This window comes from Thunnus maccoyii, chromosome 9 (genome assembly GCF_910596095.1).
Source record: "Thunnus maccoyii chromosome 9, fThuMac1.1, whole genome shotgun sequence".
Lineage (NCBI taxonomy): Eukaryota > Metazoa > Chordata > Actinopteri > Scombriformes > Scombridae > Thunnus > Thunnus maccoyii.
The window spans coordinates 10920688-10942280 of NC_056541.1; the positions used below are offsets into that span (position 1 = coordinate 10920688).

At 38.1% G+C, this 21593-nt stretch overlaps 1 protein-coding gene across 2 annotated transcripts; it reads left to right on the forward strand.

Moving 5' to 3' along the window:
* Positions 1 to 6215: 6215 nt before the first annotated feature.
* On the forward strand, positions 6216 to 20438 carry LOC121903959 (zinc finger protein 184-like). 2 transcript variants are annotated; one of them, XM_042421408.1, is made up of 3 exons: positions 6216 to 6714; positions 10015 to 12788; positions 17413 to 20438. In XM_042421408.1, the coding sequence occupies exons 1-3, from the start codon at positions 6543 to 6545 to the stop codon at positions 18157 to 18159; spliced, it is 3693 nt and encodes a 1230-aa protein (XP_042277342.1). In that variant the 5' UTR covers positions 6216 to 6542; the 3' UTR covers positions 18160 to 20438. The 2 variants fall into 2 exon arrangements, with proteins under 2 accessions (XP_042277342.1, XP_042277341.1); XM_042421407.1 differs by lacking the exons at positions 6216 to 6714; positions 17413 to 20438 and adding an exon at positions 8213 to 8234 and having other exon boundaries at positions 10015 to 14336.
* The last annotated feature ends 1155 nt before the right edge of the window (positions 20439 to 21593 follow it).

Below are 21593 nucleotides of genomic sequence, written 5' to 3' on the forward strand. Positions count from 1 at the left end.
TTAAGTGTTTGTTGTAATACTCATTTCGGCCACAAGAGGTTGAAGTGCATGACTACTCCATGTTCTGAAAAGGACTAAAAGCATTCATGATTTCTTCCAGGTGAGTTTTAATTTCTCCATGCACTCTAAACACAAGTTACATATATTGTTTGTTAGCAAGTTATCTTATGTTATGAATTGTTGGACCCACAAGTCAAATGTTGGGCTTCCCTCTGGAATAAACAAACAAAAAATGAGCTGACTGACCTGGGTGATTTAGATTGGTCTAAGTCACTGGTTCTCAAAGTAGGGTGCAGAGAGTGATGTTACAAACTTGCTAACACGCAATGTATGTACCTTGTGTTGAGAGTGCATGGAGAAATTAAAACTCACCTGGAGGAAATCAAGAATGCTTTTAGTACTATTGAGAACATGGGGTATTAGTGCACTACAGCATTTTGTGGCCGAAATGAGTATTACAACAACAAAGAAGAAAGTGATCCTGACCTTTTTTCAGACTTAGAAAAAGGATCACCAGAATTTTTTTTCTCACCTGCCTCTCTGGGCTTCCTTACTTTGCTCATCTCCTGTTCAGCATTGCAATAAGTGACTGAAGTGTTTGCTTTATTCTTCAACCTTCACTGTGCAGAATGACTGAATTTGAGGGCCTGGCATGACTTTTCAGTTAAAAAACAAGTCACTTGTGCATGAAGAGAGGCATTGTACAGAATATTATGTACCTGTGTGTTGTGTAGATGTTCAGACTGGCAGCATTGTTTGTAAATGTGTAGAAACCACACTTTCAGTCTGAAAATCCCACAGGAAATCAGTTGTATTGTCCCTGCTCATGAATGTATGAACAGTTCCATGTACCATCTATCAGTACCATCTACCTGCCAGCTCGCGAAGAAAACATTATATTCACATTATATACACATTCATGACCTAGCACCAGAATGAAGTCAGTTTGAGGATGCACATTTGACAGATTATTCTGTGACACCATTAGTAACCAGATAGCTGTAAAGATGCCTGTTTCCTCCCAGGTTTAGGGCTGAGGTGTGGTTCAGGTTAAAGGCATCTCTGCTTTTAGTTGTGTTGCAACTGTTTGGGCATAACAAGTTACATCTTTATCATTCTTCTCATTGGTTCAAAGTCTGAGACTGTGGGCCTCCCCTCAGACAAAACTGAGAAAAAAGCTCCAAACCCCTTAGTTTACTTGCTTTGTTTTGCTCAATTCCTGGATGCATATAGGATCATGATTATATTATTTGATCCCATAGATGCTCAAAAATTGAGCCAAGATAGCCTCATATTACTGTTTGACATACTTCAGACTACAACAAATACATAAAAAAGGTCTGTCAGAAGGCATTTATTTGTTTCTGACTCTGGGAAAGCTGGAAAAACAGTAAAATTCCCCAAAGCTACTATATCTCTGAACTATCTCTTTAACCAAATCACACACATTTAGGCTATTCTACTCTATCTCCTTTTGATAACTAATGTAATATCCTTTCACTTCCATACACTGAGCCTCCCCTGAAACTGTTTGGAGCCCCCCTGGGGAGGTCCACCTCCTACTTTGAAAACCTCTGAGTTAGATGACCTCCTGTGGTGGAAATTTACTGAGCTGCTGAAGTTGTGTACTGAAAAGCTTAGTCTCTGCTCATAATTCGGGCCCACCCGAAAGATAAGATGTGTCCTTGCAAGGAATCTTCTTGTATTGGTGGACAACCCTGAGACAGTGAGATTAGGGGGTTGAAAGTCTGTATGAAGTGTGAAGATTCACTGTGAATGCTAAGCATTCTGCATGTTTCCTATTTGAGTGTATACTTTGCTTCCTGGATCCAGAATAAATTCTTTCATGTAAGACAACAGGGACCTGGCCAGAGAGTTTTATTTTTAAACATCATCTCCTGTAATTCCAGCATAGATCCAACCAACTTCAACCTGTGCAGACATCTAATCAGCCAAAATATGTAAAAACTAGGTAGTTGCTTAAAAAGACCTCTGAATCTCTACCCACATCAGAGATTAATTGTTTTTTTTAATGAACCAGATAGAATCATGAAGTGAGAGGAAATGGTAATTCGGTCTTATTATCAGGTTTTATGAATTTAAGAGATTATGCACAACACTTATGATGCAAACTGATGATGTTGTGTCATTGTTCTACAGAATTATGTTGTACAAATGAATGTGTCTTAACAAAGTCTGTTATTAAAGGTTTTGTTTTATACTGTTTCATAGTTTTGTTTGTTTTAATACATAACAGTGGAGCACAGCTCATGGTACTGAACAGTAATTTGATTACTTTAAATGTGAATTTGCATGCAAAGCCACCACTGACCGTGCTTCCTTTGTCCTTCCCGTCAGAGCTACCACAGCAACATGTCTGTAAGGAAGAGGAGGTTCACACTGACCAGCAGCTCTGTAACCAGAAGAGGAACTCCAGTCTGGACCAAGAGGACACAGAGCCTCCAACTGAAAGGATAAGATCTGAATCTGACAGAGAGGGCTTTGGAGAAGTTGAACCAAACAGTGACCATCAGTTCCTCTTTCACACCTTTTATGTAGTACATAATATCATCAGAATCACTGAATCATGAAATCATGACACAAGAAAGCCAAAGAAAAAATATGAAGGCACCTCAACATCAACTAGAAACATTTAGCCTAATATAAATACGGAGCAGAATGACCAACGGCACAGAACACACAGCCTGGAAAACACAGTATCGACTAGTAATTCTCCGCCCAAACTAAATGACAAACCTTTTGAGTGCAACAGCTGCAGTAAAGACTTTTATTTGTATTCACAACTGAAAGTTCACCTGAGGACCCACACTGCTGAGAAGCCTTTCAGTTGCACAGTTTGTGGAAAGGGATTCAGCTTAAAACGTTACCTCAAGCAACACATGATAACCCACTCAGCTGAGAAGCCGTACGCTTGCAGCAGATGTTGGAAGAGTTTCCGGCGGTTAGAACATCTGCAGATTCACATGAGAAGTCACACTGGTGAGAAGCCGTACAGCTGTGTTTTCTGTGAGGGGGTGTTTTCTACAAGCTCAGCTTTGGTCAAGCATGTCTGATTGCACACAGATGAGAAGCCTTATAGCTGCAGCATTTGGGGAGAGCTCTGCCTGTAAGCGTGATCCTGAGATTATATATTTGGACCCATAGAGACTTGCAAGTGCAGCCTTAAAGGAGAGTTTAAGAGTGGCTCAGCCCTGAGGAAACAGGTGAAGTTTGGGAATTAAATGATTAGTCAATCTACAGATAATTAATGCCAACTGTTGACACAATTGATTAATTCTTTTAATTGCTGGCCATTTTGTTTAAATCCTTATTTACAGTTTGAATTGCTGAAAAATTGATTCAGAGGTCTTGGTTATATTTGGCAAGATATACACTTCAAAATGTGTCATGCTTCAGGTTTGAATACCTCCGCCCCTCTTATATTCTCAATATTATAACTATAACTATAATAATAACTATTTTTTTCTTTGGTATTTGTTTCATTTCTTAAATTGCCTTTACCTTAGATTTACTGCTTTTCTCTGTTTATACCATTGCAAAGTTGAATATCTTTGGGTCAAATGCTACTTGTGAGAGAAGTAAAGACTGGACTCTGTTCCCTGGGCTCTGGGAAAACTGTGATTGATATAAATCACTATTTTCTGACATCTAGATATAAAAATAAAACTTACAGAAACAAAGTAGATGATTTAAAAAAATCATTAATTGTTGCCTGATTTACATAACATCTAGAACGAATGGTCAAAAATTTACCTTCACTAAGAAGAGACAGCCACACTCCAAAATACTTGATTATCTCTATTTTGAAAGATGTCTGATCGACATGGAGTTTTACAAATCAAATACTTTTTTAACAAGACAGATTATTACAGAGATATTGTAATTCACCCATGAGAATCAGAAGCCCAACAGAGAAGCTGAAACTGACTGATTAGTTGGTGAAATTATTGTTTGACAGAAAATTCACCAGCAACTTTTTTGATACTAAATGATTTCAGTCAGTTTTCAAGCAAATACAAGTTTCAGCATCTGAAATATGAAGATTTGCTGTTTTTCATTCTCAGATGTGATGCATCTGTGAAGGTTTTGGACAGTGATTTTGATAAAACAAGGAATATGAAGATGCACTCTTGGCCTCAGGAAAATGAAAAGGGGAGTTTCTGCAATTTTCTGACATCTCATAGACAAAAATATTAATCATAATGAACTCATAGTTAATTTAAATGATTGTTAGTTGCAGCCCTAGTTGATAGACTAATCACAGTGCTATGAAGATAAACAAAAAAAAATTAAAAATGGAACTTGGTAGAAAGTATAGGGTTGTAAGAGATATTTCATGAGAATCAGGGTTGTATAAGGGTTGTATTTACTCAATAGATTAAAATAGAACCTGTCAGACCTGTCAGTGGATGATGCAGTCAACATCCTGCACTACATCCTGCAACACCCCAATTCCCCAAGGACATGCGCCAGGATCCTGTTTGTGGACTTTGGCTCAGCATTCAACACCATTATCCCAGATATCCTCCTCATCAAACTCACCCAGCTCACTGTGCCCGCCTCCACCTGTCAGTGGATCACAAACTTCTTGACAGACAGGAAGCAACAGGTGAGGCTGGGAGAAATCACATCCGGCAACAAGACAGCACTGGTGTCCCTCAAGGATATGTGCTCTCCCCACTGCTCTTCTCCCTCTAAACCAACGACTGCACCTCAGGAGACACATCTGTTCTACTCCTTAAATTTGCAGATGACACAACAATCATCTGCCTTACCTGAGACAGTAATGAGTCTGGGTTGAACAGCTGGCCCTGTGGTGCAGTCACAAAAACCTGGAGCTGAACATGCTCAAAACTGTGGAGATTACAGTGGACTTCAGGAGGAGCTCTCATAACTGCCCCCCTCCTCACCATACTCAACAGCACTATGTCAGCTATGGAATGCTTCAGGTTTCTGGGATCTACAATCTACCAGGACCTGAAATGGGAGTCCAACATCAACATCAAACAACAACATCAAAAAGGCCCCGCAGAGGATGTACTTCCTGTGCCAGCTCAGGAAGTAAACTCAAAACTTATAAGAGAAAGACTCAAAGAAATACACTGGAAGCTGATAGAGTTCAATGTGAATAGGTTTACTTTGCATAAAGAGCAATACAAAGCAAACCAAGGCTTTGATCCTGGGATAAAGAGCCTAATGCAAAATCATAAAACATTATATTATATACCTCTCATAACCCCTCCTAATGCGGAGCTTATTTTCTAAACTCCACCTCACTTAACCTTGACACTTTGGTAATAATCCAGACATGATTCATCTAAAAAAAAAGGTGTCTCAAACTTCTCTTACATGTATCAATTGTACCTGGCATTTCACATTTCTCATAATACACACGGCCTAGTGGCCTTCAATCATTGCACACAGAAAATCAAAATGTAGCATTACTGACCATCCCCTTCCAAATTCCCCTGGGAACTGTCTCTTATTGACATAAATGTTATCTTTGCACAGTTACGAACATGTTGCACAGTTACTAGCATAACTGATTGTTGGGGACATCTGTCTCCACCACACAACCTGCCTCAGGGGCTGCTGAACCAGTTTTACACTGCAGTTATTGAGTCTGTTCTCTGCACATCCGTCACTGTCTGGACAGGAACAGACTACAAGGGATATTCAGGTCTGCAGAAAAGATTATCAGAGCTGACCTGCCCACCAACCATGACCTGTACACCTCTTGAGCAGGGAAAATCACTGCAGACCCCTCACACCCTGGACATAACCTGTTCCAACCATCCCCTCCCCCCTGTAGGCGCTACAGACCACTGTTGACCAAAACCACCAGACACAGGAACAGTTTCTTCCCCTTTGCTGTCACACTCATGAACAGTTAATTCAGACACTCTACAGTAAAGCTGCAACACTATAATACCCACTGCACCTACAAATTATATATATTTATTTTAGTGCAATATCCTACATTTAATTCATTACTGTATATTTGAACAGGCTGTATATACTGCACATAACCACCTATTATATGTATATTAATAAAGTAACATGTCATTTTTTTTTAGCCATTTAATATCTATCTCAGCACTCGTGCACTCTTCACTTCTTTGCACCATCTACGTCCTGTTTACAGCTCGCAGGGACGGTTTCATCTGTCGCTCATATAGTCCTTCCTTGTGTATCTTTCTAAAGATTGTTATGTTGTTATTTTGTGTACGTACATCGAGAGACTATAAACCAGAGTGAAATTCCTTGTATTCGTGAGCATACTTGGCCAATAAAGATGATTCTGATTCTGATGAAAGTAGATAACCTGCAGCAGGGTACTAACGAGACCACGCACTCCGGACAGTAAGTGGCAGTATGAGCGTAGAGGTTCTTTACAAGTCTAATGCGGAAGTAAACAGCGAACCAGCGTATGCGCGTTCAGTCCGGTGAACTTCAAGAGTTTGCTGAAGTTTTAGCAAGAAAAAGTATCTCAGATTTCATCAGATTTCATTCTAACAAAAATGTCGTCAGTCATGAGTATGAGAAAGTTTGTCTGTGATCGACTGACGGCGGCTGCGCAGGAAATACTTGGAGCCTTTGAGAGGAAGATAGAAGATTACGAGGAAGAAATCGTTCGTCAACGGAGACTGTTGGACACCGTTTTGACACCTCAGTTAAGGCTACACAGGACAGGTTGGTTAAATCTCAAAGTGCTTTGCTTTTGACGTATATTCTCTGTCAAACTGTCGACGGAATTGGTGCACACACACACACACACACACGATCATTTCAGTTGAGCATCGCCTTACATTCAGACAGACCGGTTTGACACGTGTGGATTTGGTTTCTATAACAATGCTGGGATTGATTATAGTCGAGCATGGTAGGTTGGTACGTAAATTAGATCTGTCCACATTAGTTGGCTTAAACTTTAGTATACTTATTTTAGATTGAATAGTATTTCCATACAAGCTACACGTGACGGCACCTTACATGCGGAAGTGGCGACTGTACTTCGGTCACATAGGCTATTCATTGAAGGGTTGTATACCTTATCTACTGTTGCCATGGTGAACTATTCTCTGTCAACAATAGTGGTGTAAAGTAATTAAGTAAATTTACTCAAATACAGTTTCTATTCTATGCTACTTTATTTTAATTTACTAGCTATTTTTATCAGATAGATGTAAATATCTCCTCAAGATATGTTTTAAGATCTATAAAAATGTTCCTCTTTGAATAATAATGTGTGTCTAATATGGTTTTTCCACCAAAAAAAATTAAACTAACTTGTTCTTAATTAATTTTTAAAACTACATTTACTCCCTCTCCCTCATTCTAAAATCAAGAATCTATGAATATGCATTTTTTTATCTTAAAAGTTTAACTGCTGTAGAGCTGCAGTGATTAGTTAACTAAACGATCAATTAATCTGCAACTTTTTCTCTGATTCCTGCTTCTTAAATATCTTTGGTTTGTGGACTGTTGGTCAGGACAAAACAAGACATTTGAGGTTGCATCTTGAGTTTTGGGAAACAGTGATTTTTCACCATTTTCTTACATTTTACAGACCCAGCAACTGATCGATGAATCGAGAAAATAACTGACAGATTAATCAATAATGAAAATAATTGCTAGTTGCAGCCCTAAAGTGCTAGTGCTTCACTGTAAATTCATCCTCAGTGTATGTGCACTGTGAGGCTTCAAGATTGTTTGTAAGATTGGTTGTAAATTGCATACTGGGCCATTACTGGCTCCAAAATAGTTGTGATCTCACAAATCATGCTCGTAGGTAAACATCGTAAACTGAGATTTAAGGTGAGCAAACTGCAGTTGAGATATTTTCCACTTTCAGCAGATAAATGTGAAAACATCCTTCTAGTGACAAACTCTGTAAATATAGGCTATCATTCTGCAGAGTGAACCTCAAAGTTAACATCCAAGAGGAAAATGCATTTTTGAGTGGAGTGGGACTTTAAATGTATTATTAATGATTAAACCAGTAGTCTCAAACTTTTGCCCTATGACCCCTTAAAGCAGTTTGAGCTTATTTTCATGTTTCATTTCCCCTCTAAAATTCTCAGGTGGTTTAATTTAAATGAAAAAAGGGTAATTTTTTGACCGAACAAGTAACTTTTACTGTTGATACTTAATTACATTTTACTGATGATACTTCTGTACTCTTAGGTAAAGGTGCCCTGTGGAGTTTTCTGGTAAATATATCCAAAATATGCATTTTCACTTTCAACATGTTATTCCTTGGATTTTTGTTTTTTGTCTGTAATCCATAAATATATCACGTCATATTATATCAAACCATCAAAAGTTATGTTCACATTCAGTGTTACCCAACAAAACTCACTGCATGTATCCTTGAGGTCTAACGACCCTTTACTAACAACTAAACAGTTTTCTGAATTAATGAAAACAACATGGCTGGAACTAATGATTAGGCTATTTTTCATTATTGATTAATCTGCTGATCTGTTAATCGGTTTATACAATTTCAGAAATGAGTGAAAATGCCCATCACAATTTTCCAGGGCTCAAGATAACATCCTCTAATTTGTCCAACCAATAGTCCAAATCCTGATCATATTCAATTTGTTATCATATAGGAATAAGAAAACCAGCAAATATTCATGTATAAGAAACTGGAACAACTGGATTTTTGCTTTAAAAGTAACAGTAACAATTGATCATTCATCTAAACTGCTGTCAGATAATTTTCTATCAATTTACTAAGCCTTTTGGCTCTTGAAAACAAAACAAGTAATAACACAAAAAGAGTTTGACACAGCAATCCCTAATCAAGCTTTTTCCGGAGCTTTTTTAACTGTATCACACAGTTTAAAAAAAAGCTGTGTGATACAGTGTCTCCACCTTAATCCGCAGGTTGAGTTTGCATGTTCACATGCCAGCTCAATAATATTATGATTTCAACCACAGCACTTTGTTTAACCTGCTGATGGGTGTTATACAGTCAAAAGCTCTTGGATAAAAAATAGCAAGTTGACCTTGAGTTTTAATTGTTTTGGCAAACTTTTATTTCCAGGGTCAATAATTAACTTTCGTGCTTATGATGGAAATTGTCTGTGTGACGTAAGGTTTTGTTTAATGTAACGTTTTCTCACTAGGGTTGAGCTGCAGTATCCACATATATATTCAAGAGATGTCCACCTTTTTACTTAGACCACTGACCTTCATCTACACTGCATGGATCAATGTCAATTCCCATGTTAACTGAGTTATCTGGGTAAATGGAAGCCTTGAAAAAGTCTTAGCACATCTCTAGCACATAAGTATATGTTCCAATTTTGAGATGTTTGTAGATTTTACTCAGTTATCCAATCATATCCAGTAAACCTGCGTGTTGGAACAGGGGCTTTTCTAGCCATTGATATATCCAGAAGAAGATATTATTCACCCCTTCTTCCTTGCCCTATCTGAAATTCAGTGGTGGTTGTAACATTTATTTTAGACATTAAGTTTAGCAAAAAAGAAAACAACACTAAAGAAGCTGTCAGACATTTTTACACTATAAAAATATTTTAATTTTTCTTTAAACAACTTTTGTGGAGTCTGAAAATTATTTTTACAACAAAAGTGCAAAAGAAAAAGGTGTGCAACAAACAGACTTGCTTTAAATGTTCACCTCATTACAGGTTTAACCAGATACCATTATGTGGCAATATACGATCACCACTGCACAGTTTATACAATTTATATATCATCTGTCCAAAATAACTGTGCAGTTAGGACTATATTACCTCATAAATACAGATTTTGGCTCTGGGGTATATTGTAGTACACTCATACATTCACATTCACTGCAATTTCTTAAAATCTAGTAGGGGAGCTCTTGTGGTTCCAGATTAATTAATTCCAGATTGTGGTTCATTACAGATTCCTTGAGCAGTTATCACACCTGTTAGATATTGGTTATATGTACAGCATTTCATAATTTTTACATTCTTTTGTCCTTCCCTTTAGAGCTCCCACAGACATCTGTCCATAAGGAGGAGGAGGTTCTCCTGGACCAGCAGCCGCAACGCAGTAACCGGGAGACAAACGCCAGTCTGGTCCAACAAGATCCCCCACAGGTTAAACATGAACACGAGGAAGTGAGCATCAGTCAGAAACAACAGCAGGCATCACTGCAACAGGAGACTGATGCCTCTAAGTTGACTCATGAGGGAAGTGTACGCAGTGATCAGACTCAGCCTTTGGATCCTGACCAAACTCAGAGTGCAGCGAAGAAAGATCCTCGATCAAACAAAGATCTGGGATCAGGATCTGACAGGGAGAGTTCTGCAGGATCAGAACCAAACAGTGACCATCCTCTCTCTCACAGCTCTCGTGTAGCTGAGAGCCAAGATCACATAACTCATAACCATGGAAGTGCAACGCCAACTGGACGTATTCAGTCAACACAAAATAAAAAAAGCTGTGATGAGAACATGACAGCTACGAGTACTGAGCAAACACTAAACAAGAAGAGCAAAGATGGGAACACAACTTCAAATGAATGTACTGAGCCAACACCAAATAAGAAACCAAACGATAAGAAAACAACACTAACCAGAAACAATCAAACCACAACATCGGCTAGAAGTAGTGAGCCTACATCAAACAGGAAATGTAACATCGAGAACACAACACCGACCAGTACTACTGAGCTAAAACCTAATGAGAAAAGTAACAGTGAGACCACAACATCAACTGGAATTAGTGAGCCAACACCAAACAATAAAGGTAACGATGAGAACCCAACATCAACCAGAGATATCGAGACTGCACCACAAAAGAGATGTACCAATGGGACCACAGCATCAAATTCAGGTACTGAGCCAACACCAAATGAGAAACCCAATGATGGAAAAACATCAGCTACAAGAACTGAGTCAACACCACAAATGAGATGCAATGATGAGAATGCAACATCAAATGGAAGTAGTGAGCCAACGCCAAATAAGAAATGTCTTGATGGGAATAAAACATCAACCACAACTGGTACTGAGCTAACACCAAATCAGGAACGTAATGGGGAGAATACAACATCAACTAAAAGTACTGAAACAACACCAAGCAAAAAACTTAACACAACATCCACTAGAGGTACCAAGCCAACACCGAAAAAGACACCCAATGTTGAGAATACAACATCAACCAAAAGCACTGAGCCAACATCAAATAAGAAACACAATGATGAAAACACACCAGAAAATGGAAATAGTGATCCAAGACCAAATGAGAATACATCAAGAGGTAGATGTAACAAGCCAACAACAAATAAGAAACCCAATGATGGGAAAACAACTTCAACTGGAAGTACAGAGCCGACACCGAAAAAGACACGTAATGTTGAGAACACAACATTAAGTAAAAGTACTGAGCCAACATCAAATAAGAAACATATCAATAAGAACACAACACCAAATGGAAATAGTGAGCCAACCCCAAATGAGAAGGCCACATCAGGTAGAGACACCAAGACAACACCAAAGAAGAAAGATGATATTGAGAACACAACATCAAGTAAAAGTACTGAACCAACACCAAATAAGAAACATATTGATAAGAGCACAACACCAAAAGGAAATAGTGAGCCAACACCAAATGAGAAGGCCACATCAAGTAGAGGTGACAAGCCAAAGCCAGCTCCAAATAATAAACATGACAATGAGAACATGACCTCAACTGGAAATACTGAGCCAACACTAAATAAGAAACCCAATGATGAGAAAGCAACAACTTCAAAGACTAAACCAACACCAAATAAGAAATGTAACGATGAGACAAGAACATCAAATGGAAGTACTAAGCAAACACCAAATAGGAAACCCGACGATGGAAACACAATGTCCACAAAAAGTAAAGAGCCAACATCACGTAAGAGACTTAACGATGGGAGCGCAACATCAAATGGGAGCACCGACCAGAGACCAAATAAGAGACGTAGGGCTGACAGTACAGCATCAACTAGAAAAACGTCAAGTGGTCAACGGAGCAATGGGAGCACAACATCAAATGAAGGTACTGAACCAAAATCGAAAAAGAAAAATGGGAACAGAACATCAACTGGAAATACACAAGATGATGATAATCCGTACAAGTGTGACAGGTGCGGCAAAGTAATGACTAATTTCAAAAACTACAAATTTCACATGAAATCCCACACTGTTGAAAAGACTTTTAAATGCGAAACATGTGGCACAATGTTCAGGGAGAGTTGGGATTTGAATAAACACATGGTAATTCACTCTGTCGAGAAGCCTTTCAAATGCGATGTTTGCGGAAAAGGATTCAACCGGCGTTATAATCACGACCTGCATGTCAGAGTTCACACCGGGGAAAAGCCGTACACTTGCAGCACTTGTGGGAAAAACTTCAGCTCATGCGTGAATATGAAAAAACACATGAGGATTCACACAGGGGAGAAGCCTTACACCTGCAGCGACTGCGGGAAGGAGTTCGCGGATTCTTCGTCTTTCAAGAATCACCGGCGAGTGCACACGGGGGAGAAGCCTTTCAAGTGTTCCTGGTGCAAGAGAAGATTTGCCACCAGGACGACTTTGAAAAGGCACGTCAGAACGCACACCGGTGAAAAGCCGTATAAGTGCAACATATGTGAGAAGATGTTTAGTTACAAAACAGACTTGACAGAACACATTAGGACACATACTGGGGAAAAACCGTATCAATGCAGTACTTGCGGAGAAAAGTTCTCCACCTGGACAAAACTCAACAAGCACAAAAATGTCCACATAAAGGCTGCAGAGAGCTCCACTGCTTAAAAAATGTCTCCATATGATACAGCATACTTATAAAATTGAATGTATTACACTGAGGTAGATGTGCTACTGGACCGGTCATGGGCGTAGATTTAGGTATGGACGGTAGGGACATGTCCCTACCAATATCAAGGCGTTACTGCATTGTCCCTAACAATATTTTTACCTATCCATTTTACCTGCCAGGTTTGTGGGTTTTCCGCAAACAAGTGCGCTATTATTATAAAGAGTGAAAGAGCAGGATATTGGGGATACTTGACCTGATGATACGTTATATTTATGTATATTCAGTAAACATTTTGCAGAGTCAGGCTCTTTATGTCTGTGTGTATGTGTGTGTGCACATGTGCCTATGAAAGAAAAGAGTGATAATAGAGCAAGTACACATATACAATTATTTTGGCCGTCTGACAAAAAAAAAAAGTTCCTACCAAAGTCAAAACTAAACCTACGCCCATGCTACAGATACCTAAAATTTTTTAAGGAAGTTACTTTGTGCTTGTAATTTTAAAAGATGTCATATTAGCTGCAGTAACTGAGTTAAGTGTATGAACAAACTAGCTCTGGATTAAAAATGTCTCTGTGTTAAAAGCTTGTGGCTTCAGGTACTGTTAAGTAGATGAAATACAATCCAGAAATGATCATTGTAGTAGTAGATAAGAGTTTGAAGGCTTATCAGATGAAGAAACATTGCACAAAGGTTTTTGTTTTTGTGAGAAAAGATTCTATAACTCTGCAAACATTGACTATCATTTCATCTTCTGTGTAAACTGTAGATTTATGCTGGTTTCATTACAAAATGTGCGCTTGCATGTATTTGATTGGCCATCACATTGTGTGGCGACAGAAGTAAAACCTGCTTCAGCTTTTATATGTATCTGAACGACCCTGATTCCTGGCTTTTGGCGGTTGTAATGGTGGCTCAGTATCACCATGGTAACTCAGTGACTGAGAATGATGGAAATCTTGTTCAGACTGGAAAAAAAGGGTAATCTGATTGCTTCAGAGATCTTGAAGGATCTTGCAGGGTTGCCCCTCTGTTGTTCCTGAGGCGGTCTTGGATTCAGTTCTCAGAATCTGTAAATTGTTGTGTGGAATAAATATTGTCTTATTGAGAAATTGCCAAAAACCTGTAAATATTTTTAAAATTTTCATGAGGCATCTTGAAACTGGTGAAAACAGTTCTGCAGACCCAAATGGACAATCAAATCAGATGACGTACATAACAGCCAAATCCCGTTTTGTGCCTTGCAAAAGTTTCATGACAGTTGTTTAAATACACAAAAATGGTGGACATAATAACGTGTATTATATTTTTACATCAGAGTTTGTGTTATTGATTGTACTTGGGAGATTGTTGTCTAAATGCCTTTTAATGCGTTGACTTTTGGGAACTGAGTTTGTTTTTTATAGTGCAACCTATTTTTGCAATCTGCAGATGCCGCACATTTGTTCTGTAGAAACAAACTAATGTTCTGTGAATGTTTTATCTCATCGAGCTATAATAAATCTATAATGTAATTTCAGTGTTGATGCTTGCAGCTGTATTTTATACAAACCCTACCATAAACAAGCCAAAACTTCCTATTAATTTACTTTCTGGAGAACTGATGGACAGAAATACACCGTGAGTCATTTGCAAAAGGTAGAAAAACTTACTCTTATAATTTCGCCTGAAATGCGCTTTCTGCAGGACTTGTCAGATCCGGATTATGAGACCTGCCCTCTTTCGATTTCGTAAGGTTATGTCTGATCTATAGATAAACTGTGAAGAGCGTGGGCAGGAAGCAGTGTTTCCGCTCAGTTAAACGAACAACTGCACACTGTCTTTTATTAACAGCGACACAAATTCAGTCCTTACTTTATTGAAAATGTCTGCGGTTTTGAAGAAGTTAATCAACGGGAGACTAACTGCTGCTGCGGAGGAAATATTAGGAGTATGTGAGCAGACTATAGTTGTGTATGAGGAGGAGATCTCTCGTCAACGCAGACTGTTGGATATCCTTTTGAAGCCAGAGATAAGGCTGCACAGGACAGGTCAGTAAAATGATTTTATTAGGCCTACTTGTAGCTTTTTATGACTAACGGATAGATAAAGTCCAATATTTGACACGTGAACGTACGCCTCTCGGATATTTGTGTATTTTATCGACCTCTGACCTCCTTGCTGACTTTTCTAATAGCCTAACTTGATTTCATATTTTAAAAATCGTTTAAAATGTGGCACAGTTACTGTCTTTTTTTTTTTTATTGTCGATGACACAAGTTCAAACGGCTACTATGTTTTTTGCTATAATGAATATCACGTCTTTAAACTTGTCAATGAAAAATACAGCAAAGAAGGAGGCCAGTTAATCTAACGTCACATTTCTGAAGTTGACATATCTTTTTCTTCTTCCGTCATTATCACTTCAATTCAAAACACGTTATTTGTCCCCACAGGGGAATTTGCAGAATTTCCTGTCTTAGATGTAGCTTGATAAATAGATAGCAGTTTTGGTAGAACAGAAAGTATTTCCATTCAGATGAAGTAGAAATAATAACAGAAAGCAGTAATAATAACAATTCAAATTTCATATCCAATCCATATAATAATCTGCGGATTATTTTCTCCACTGATCGATTAATTATTTAGGTATCATAACAAAATAGTGAAAAATGTTATGATATCTCACAGCTCAAAGTGATGAGTTCAAATGTCTTGATTTGTTTGATAAAAGACATTCACGTTATATGACAAAGAAAAGCAGAAAGTCCAGCGGATTTTTGGCATTTTTTGCTTGAAAATTTTCATTAAAATTCACTGATTATCAAAAACAGGTGCAGATTAATTCTTTGTCAAACAGTTAATTGATAAATTGACTAATTGCTGCAGCTCTAAATACTTGTAGTTGAACTTGTTTATTGTTTTGTAAATTTCCACCTCTACAATGAATAACAAACAGACACAACCTTAACCACAACCTCTACTGCGATCTATAGATCTGTTAATGAAAAATACAGCAAAGAAGCCCAGTCAATTAGTTGCCTCACTGGTTTGTGTCACAGTGTGTCACACTAACAAGGTCCTCCAGAGCAACCATCCTTAAGCATTACTATTATGCATGGGTATGGCTATTTATAGCAACCATAGTGTCCTTCAATTTATGACACATGTACCTGTAAACTACAATAGACAGTGATATATCAACCATCATCAAATGTCAGACAGCTAATCAATAAACATTTAGTGTATAGCACTCATTTTAAAACAGATGAATTTCACAAGAAAGAATTTTAAGTCATAGTTGAGCTGCTTTGACTTCCTTTCATGTTCTATTTCTGATTTGTTGACCTGACTAAAGACTCCTGAATGTTTATATTGTCACAGGAGTGAAATACTGACTTATAACAAGAGTTATTTTTATAGTATGTTCCTTGATATACAGCACAGTGCCTCACAAGGGAGAAACACATCTTTAATGTCCATTTCTTGTCCTTCTATCCAGAGCTCCCACAGCAACATGTCTGTAAACAGGAGGTTCTTGCTGACCAGCAGCTCAGAAACCAGGGGAGGAACTCCAGTCTGGGCCGAGAGGGCCCACAGCCTCCACAGATGAAAGTGGAACAGGAGGAACCTTGCACCAGTCAGGAGGGGGAGCAGCTGGCACTGGAGCAGGAAAATGATACTGCGAAGTTGAACTCTGCTTCAGATCAAACTGAACACAGTGACAAGTTTTTGCTTTCAGTTGCTGACAAAGCTCGGCGGACTGTAGCAGTGGAAGATCCTCTTGAGAAAATCTGTATTAAATGGGTTAGATCTGAATCTGACTTTACAAACTCTGCAGTATCAGAGCCAAACACTGATCAGCATCCATCTGACTCCTCCCATATAGAAGATAACCAACACCACAGGACTGAAAACCATGCAATTGCAACATCAACTACAGAGACTGAGCCAAAACCAAAGAAGAAACGCAATGTGGGAAACACAAGATCAACTACAAATACTGATCCAAAACCAAAGACAAAGCGTAAGCACGGGGATGCAAGATCAGCTTCAAATATTGAGCCAAAACCAAACAATAAATGTAACAGTGGGAGCAGATCAACTACAAAGACAGACCCAAAACCAAAGAAGAAAAAAAGTGATGCAGAAAGCACAACATCAACTGCAAATATTGAGCCAAAACCAAAGAAATCTAGTAACACATCATCAACTACGAGTACTGAGCAAAAACCGAGGAAGAAAGATGATGCTCGGAGCACATCAGATATTGAGCCACAACCAAAGAAGAAAAGTAAGCATGTGGATGCAAGATCAGCTTTTAGTACTGAGCCAAAACCAAAGAATAAATGTAACACTGAAAGCACAACATCGACTACAAATACTGATCCAAAACCAAAGAAATCTGGTAACACATCAACTACCAATACTGAGCCAAAACCAAAGAAGAAAAGTAAGGATAGAGATGAGAGATCAGCTTCAAATATTGAGACAAAATCAAAGAATAAATGTAACAGCGGGAGCGCCACATCAACTGCAAGTCCTACACCAAAGCAAAAGGCGAAACATGACTATGGGAACTCGAGAGCCAGTGGCACTACTGAGCCAGACCCAGAAAACAAACCTTACAAGTGCGAAGAGTGCGGTAAAACCTTTTCTTACACGAAAAACTTGAAAGTTCACATGAGAATCCACACGGGTGAAAAGCCTTATAAATGCAGCTACTGCGGAAGGACGTTCATCCAGAAGTCAACCTTGAAACGACACCTGAAAACCCACACTGGCGAAAAGCCTTTCAAGTGCAACACTTGCGGGAAAAGGTTCGCCCAGGTGACCGCCGTTACTAGACACATGAGGACTCACACAGGTGAGAAGCCATACGCTTGCGAGACCTGTGGGAAAAAATTCAGCTGCGGCGCAAATTTGACGAAGCACAAGAGAATTCACACAGGTGAGAAGCCTTACACCTGCGGCGACTGCGGGAAGGAGTTCACAGATTCCTCGTCTTTTAAAAATCACCGTCGAGTGCACACGGGTGAGAAGCCCTATAAATGCCCTCGATGTAGGAAAAGATTCACGCTCAGCACAACACTGAAAAAGCACATCAGAACCCACACAGGTGAAAAGCCATTTAAATGTAACACGTGTGGACACAGTTTTCGTCAACAAACTGATTTGAAAACACACATTAGGATTCATACCGGCGAGAGACCATATAAATGCAGTGAGTGTGGAAAAGGGTTCGTAAGCAGCACAAAAGTGAAAATTCACATGACCATTCACACACGTGATTTACAGAGTAGCAGTTCTAAAAAGAACGATAACTGTGCTTTTAATGAAAAGGGGATCAAATGTTAACCAGAGCTTTCGGAGCTCATGTCTTGGAAGTTTGGTTTTCCTTTCTAGGACTCACTGCTGTGGAAATGGCTGTCTGACCTGTTGCACTTGTTTCATAAATCAGGCCCCTGAACCATAGGTATACGATGTAGACACATAAACAATGACTGGGAAGTGATGAAAGGACAAGCCTTGTGGAAATCCATCTGTGGAGGCAGATCTGCTGTTGGACCCAGTGGCATCTCCTCTCTGGGGTATATTTGGACTCAAAAACTTTCTCCATGAACAACATGGTAACATTAAATGCTTCAGAATCAGTATCATTTCTTTGGAGTAAATGACATCTAGAATCGTAAAAAAAAAAAAAAACATAATTACACAGCCAGTGCATGTTCAATAAAAGGGTCACTCTTTCTGGAGTTTCTGTTACAACAGTTTGTGTTCACATGTTGCACCACAACTCACACTCCACCGACAGAGACACCACAATTTGATTTGTTTTTTTCTAAAATTACTAGAGAAAATGTACAACAACTATTAAAGTAAGCCCCAATTCGTAATTTTGACCATACACATGTAAATTTGAGGTAAAGTCACACATATAAACATTCTTATTCACTTTAGGCATCTTTTATTTCTGTTTTTACATACATGATTGACCTTTAACAAAATCAGAAAACTTGTTTTTCTTAGCTGTTGTATAGTTTTTATTTTTAAAGACCTGTCAGTTAAGTTGAGGCTCATGGCTAATTTCAATCCATTATTTTACATTTGGATAAATGATTGTACCTCCAACTAACTGTAAGTTAACATTTAAATTCATTTGTTATTTGTCTTTAACTGATATGGTTTGGTAAATGGGAATATGTGACAATTCAAGCTCCTTCATGTAAAGCTTTCTGCTTTATTTTGTTGCCAGCTGCCTGTGTGTTGTGTTTTATTGGTATTTAATGTGAATATATATAAATATATATATATATATTTGTAGTAGCAGAGGACATTTTTGTTTTGGTTGATGTTTGACAAGTGTATTATTATGAGGATTTTTATGCTGTTAATTTGCTGGATGGATGGATGTTTGAACAGAAGGTTACAATAAATGCTTCAGAATTACGTACATTATTGAAAGTGCTACCAACTTTTGTTAAGCAAACCTTTAGATTTTAGCAAAAAGGTAACTGGTGCTTGCAATCCAAAGACATCATATCCTGATACAAGCTCTTGTGTTCACCTGTCAACCCCTGATATTTAATTTTAGAAGCCATATCATTCTAACTGTAGTCTATAATCCTTACAGGCAGTCTCTTCTCGCCTTGGGAGTCATTTACGAATGTTCCTCAGGGGTGGTAGACTTCCTGGGTCTTAGGGGGCTGTTTGGAGCACCTGACTACAGTATTTTCACCCTTTATTTAATGCTTTGAGTTTGGCACACTCGACACAGACATACAAGCTGCTGCAGAGCACCCGAAGACCGGGGCTAATACTCCTTTATCTCTTTCCCACCATCCTTTATGAGTTGTTTTGACTTATCTACATGCAGTTAGACCCAAACAGACATGACAGGAAATCCTTCAGCCTGAACAGATGTTATTTGTTCCTCTTTTGCATAGGAACACACAGGAACATACTGTTCATGCTATACACAAACATGGTTTCTTTAATTGTCACTAAGCACTTTTAACCTTCATAAGTTCACATAAGCATTTGTACATATTAATGCAGTGATTTGCCTTCACACCCTGCAGACAGACAACTCAATTTGATCTCTTTTGATTGCAAGTTTTTACAGTTTTGACCATAACATTAGAACTCAAATACACATACATAATTAAAAAGGTTCTTTTAATGATGACAAATAAGCATTTAAATTGTTTCACTAATAATCATAATTGAAAATATAGGCCTGCTTTACCGCTGTTTTTACAAAGCTTACTGACCTTTAACAGGCATCAGAGAGGGTGCTGTCTGTCTCTAGTCAATCAAAGACTCATGGCAAATTTCAATCCTTTGATTTAAAATTTGGTGATGTGGCTTCTTTTTTAGTTTAAATTCGGATCAATTGAACCTTCAACTATTTGTCTCTACCTCAATTGAATTATGATGGTTAAATCTTTCAGGTATCTGCAAAGCTTCACAGAAACATGATTAATTTGCTTCATCAGTCTCATGTTACAGAGAAACCTTCCATCAGCAATGAATCATTCATGCTCCTATTCTGCCATCTAGTGGTCCTTATTTATACATTTGCACCATTTCATTTTTATATTTTCAGGCGTTGTTTATACATACTTTTTATCCTATGAATATCATACACAAACATTTAAAAGTCATCTTTTAAAAACAACAACAACAATGTATTACTTTTCTGTCCTGATTTTATTTTAACTTTTACTTTGTGGGATATACACTTATTTGTTGTTGTTTTTTTTTTTTTGTATTTTGGCATCTCTTTTTCATCTTAGTTTCCTCTTTTGTTCCTCCTGTAAAGCACTTTGTAATTTCTGCTTGTTATATAAATTAACTTTGCTTGTTACTGTGGTCATTTTAATCATAATTGCAATTGGTTATGATAGCTAATTTACTGTGCAAAGATTTAAGCAGCTTAATTGTGGAGCACTCAGTTGCGTAAATCACATATTTGGAGTTTGTTAACTATAATTAACATTTACTTTATTACTAAAATTGCACAGTGTAAATTAAATATCCAGTTCAATTTGGACAAACTGGCTGGTCTTGGACAATTTTTAGAACAAATATTGTCACATGAAACAGAATCCATATTTGTATGTTGTTTTTTCTGTACATATCAAACAAACAAGCAAATAAACAAAAGAAAAACACCAACCAAAAAGTCAAAGTCAGTTTGGCTTGCACAAAAGACATGAAGATTTACTCATACTTGTGTCAGTGCATATCTTTTTATTGTATTTGTATTTATTTACTGTGTTTCTCCTGCAGAAATGTTGGCTTCAGCATCTTTTAGAATAATCAAAAAACACTAAAACACTAAAAAAACAAAAAACAAACCTAAAGATTTTTAGCCCAGCTCCTTTGATATTACAGCTGTGGATTTGTACATCCTCTGTTGACTATTCCCTTGGTATGCACACTCACTCCTGCTTTATCTATCTCTTCATCTTCCGTTCTCTTCTCTGTTTTACACACAAACACTCATTCATTGCATAATATTATTTTAGTACAGAGGTTGCTGTCAGATATCAGAACCAAGTGTATATAAATGTACATAGTTGTAGTTCCATAGAGATAAACAAAGTGATAAAAACTGATATAAGATTATTAAAATGGGAGAAGAAGCTGTCTCTCTCTGTCAGACCACCTACGTATCTTCTCGTACTGTACATTTATCAGTCTGTGCAGTGGGTAATCAGCGAGGATCCAGAGCTGAAGTGGCTCCAGTGTCGTTTTGAACCATTAGCAGCCCACATGTGGGTTCA

Bases quoted from the DNA above. Each gene is read 5' to 3' on its own strand.
- LOC121903959 (XM_042421408.1), top strand. From the start codon at position 6,543: ATGTCGTCAGTCATGAGTATGAGAAAGTTTGTCTGTGATCGACTGACG. The intron at 6,715-10,014 runs GTTGGTTAAATC...CCTTCCCTTTAG, and splicing joins GTTAAGGCTACACAGGACAG to AGCTCCCACAGACATCTGTC. The intron at 12,789-17,412 runs ATAAAGGCTGCA...ACTGAGCCAGAC, and splicing joins ACAAGCACAAAAATGTCCAC to CCAGAAAACAAACCTTACAA.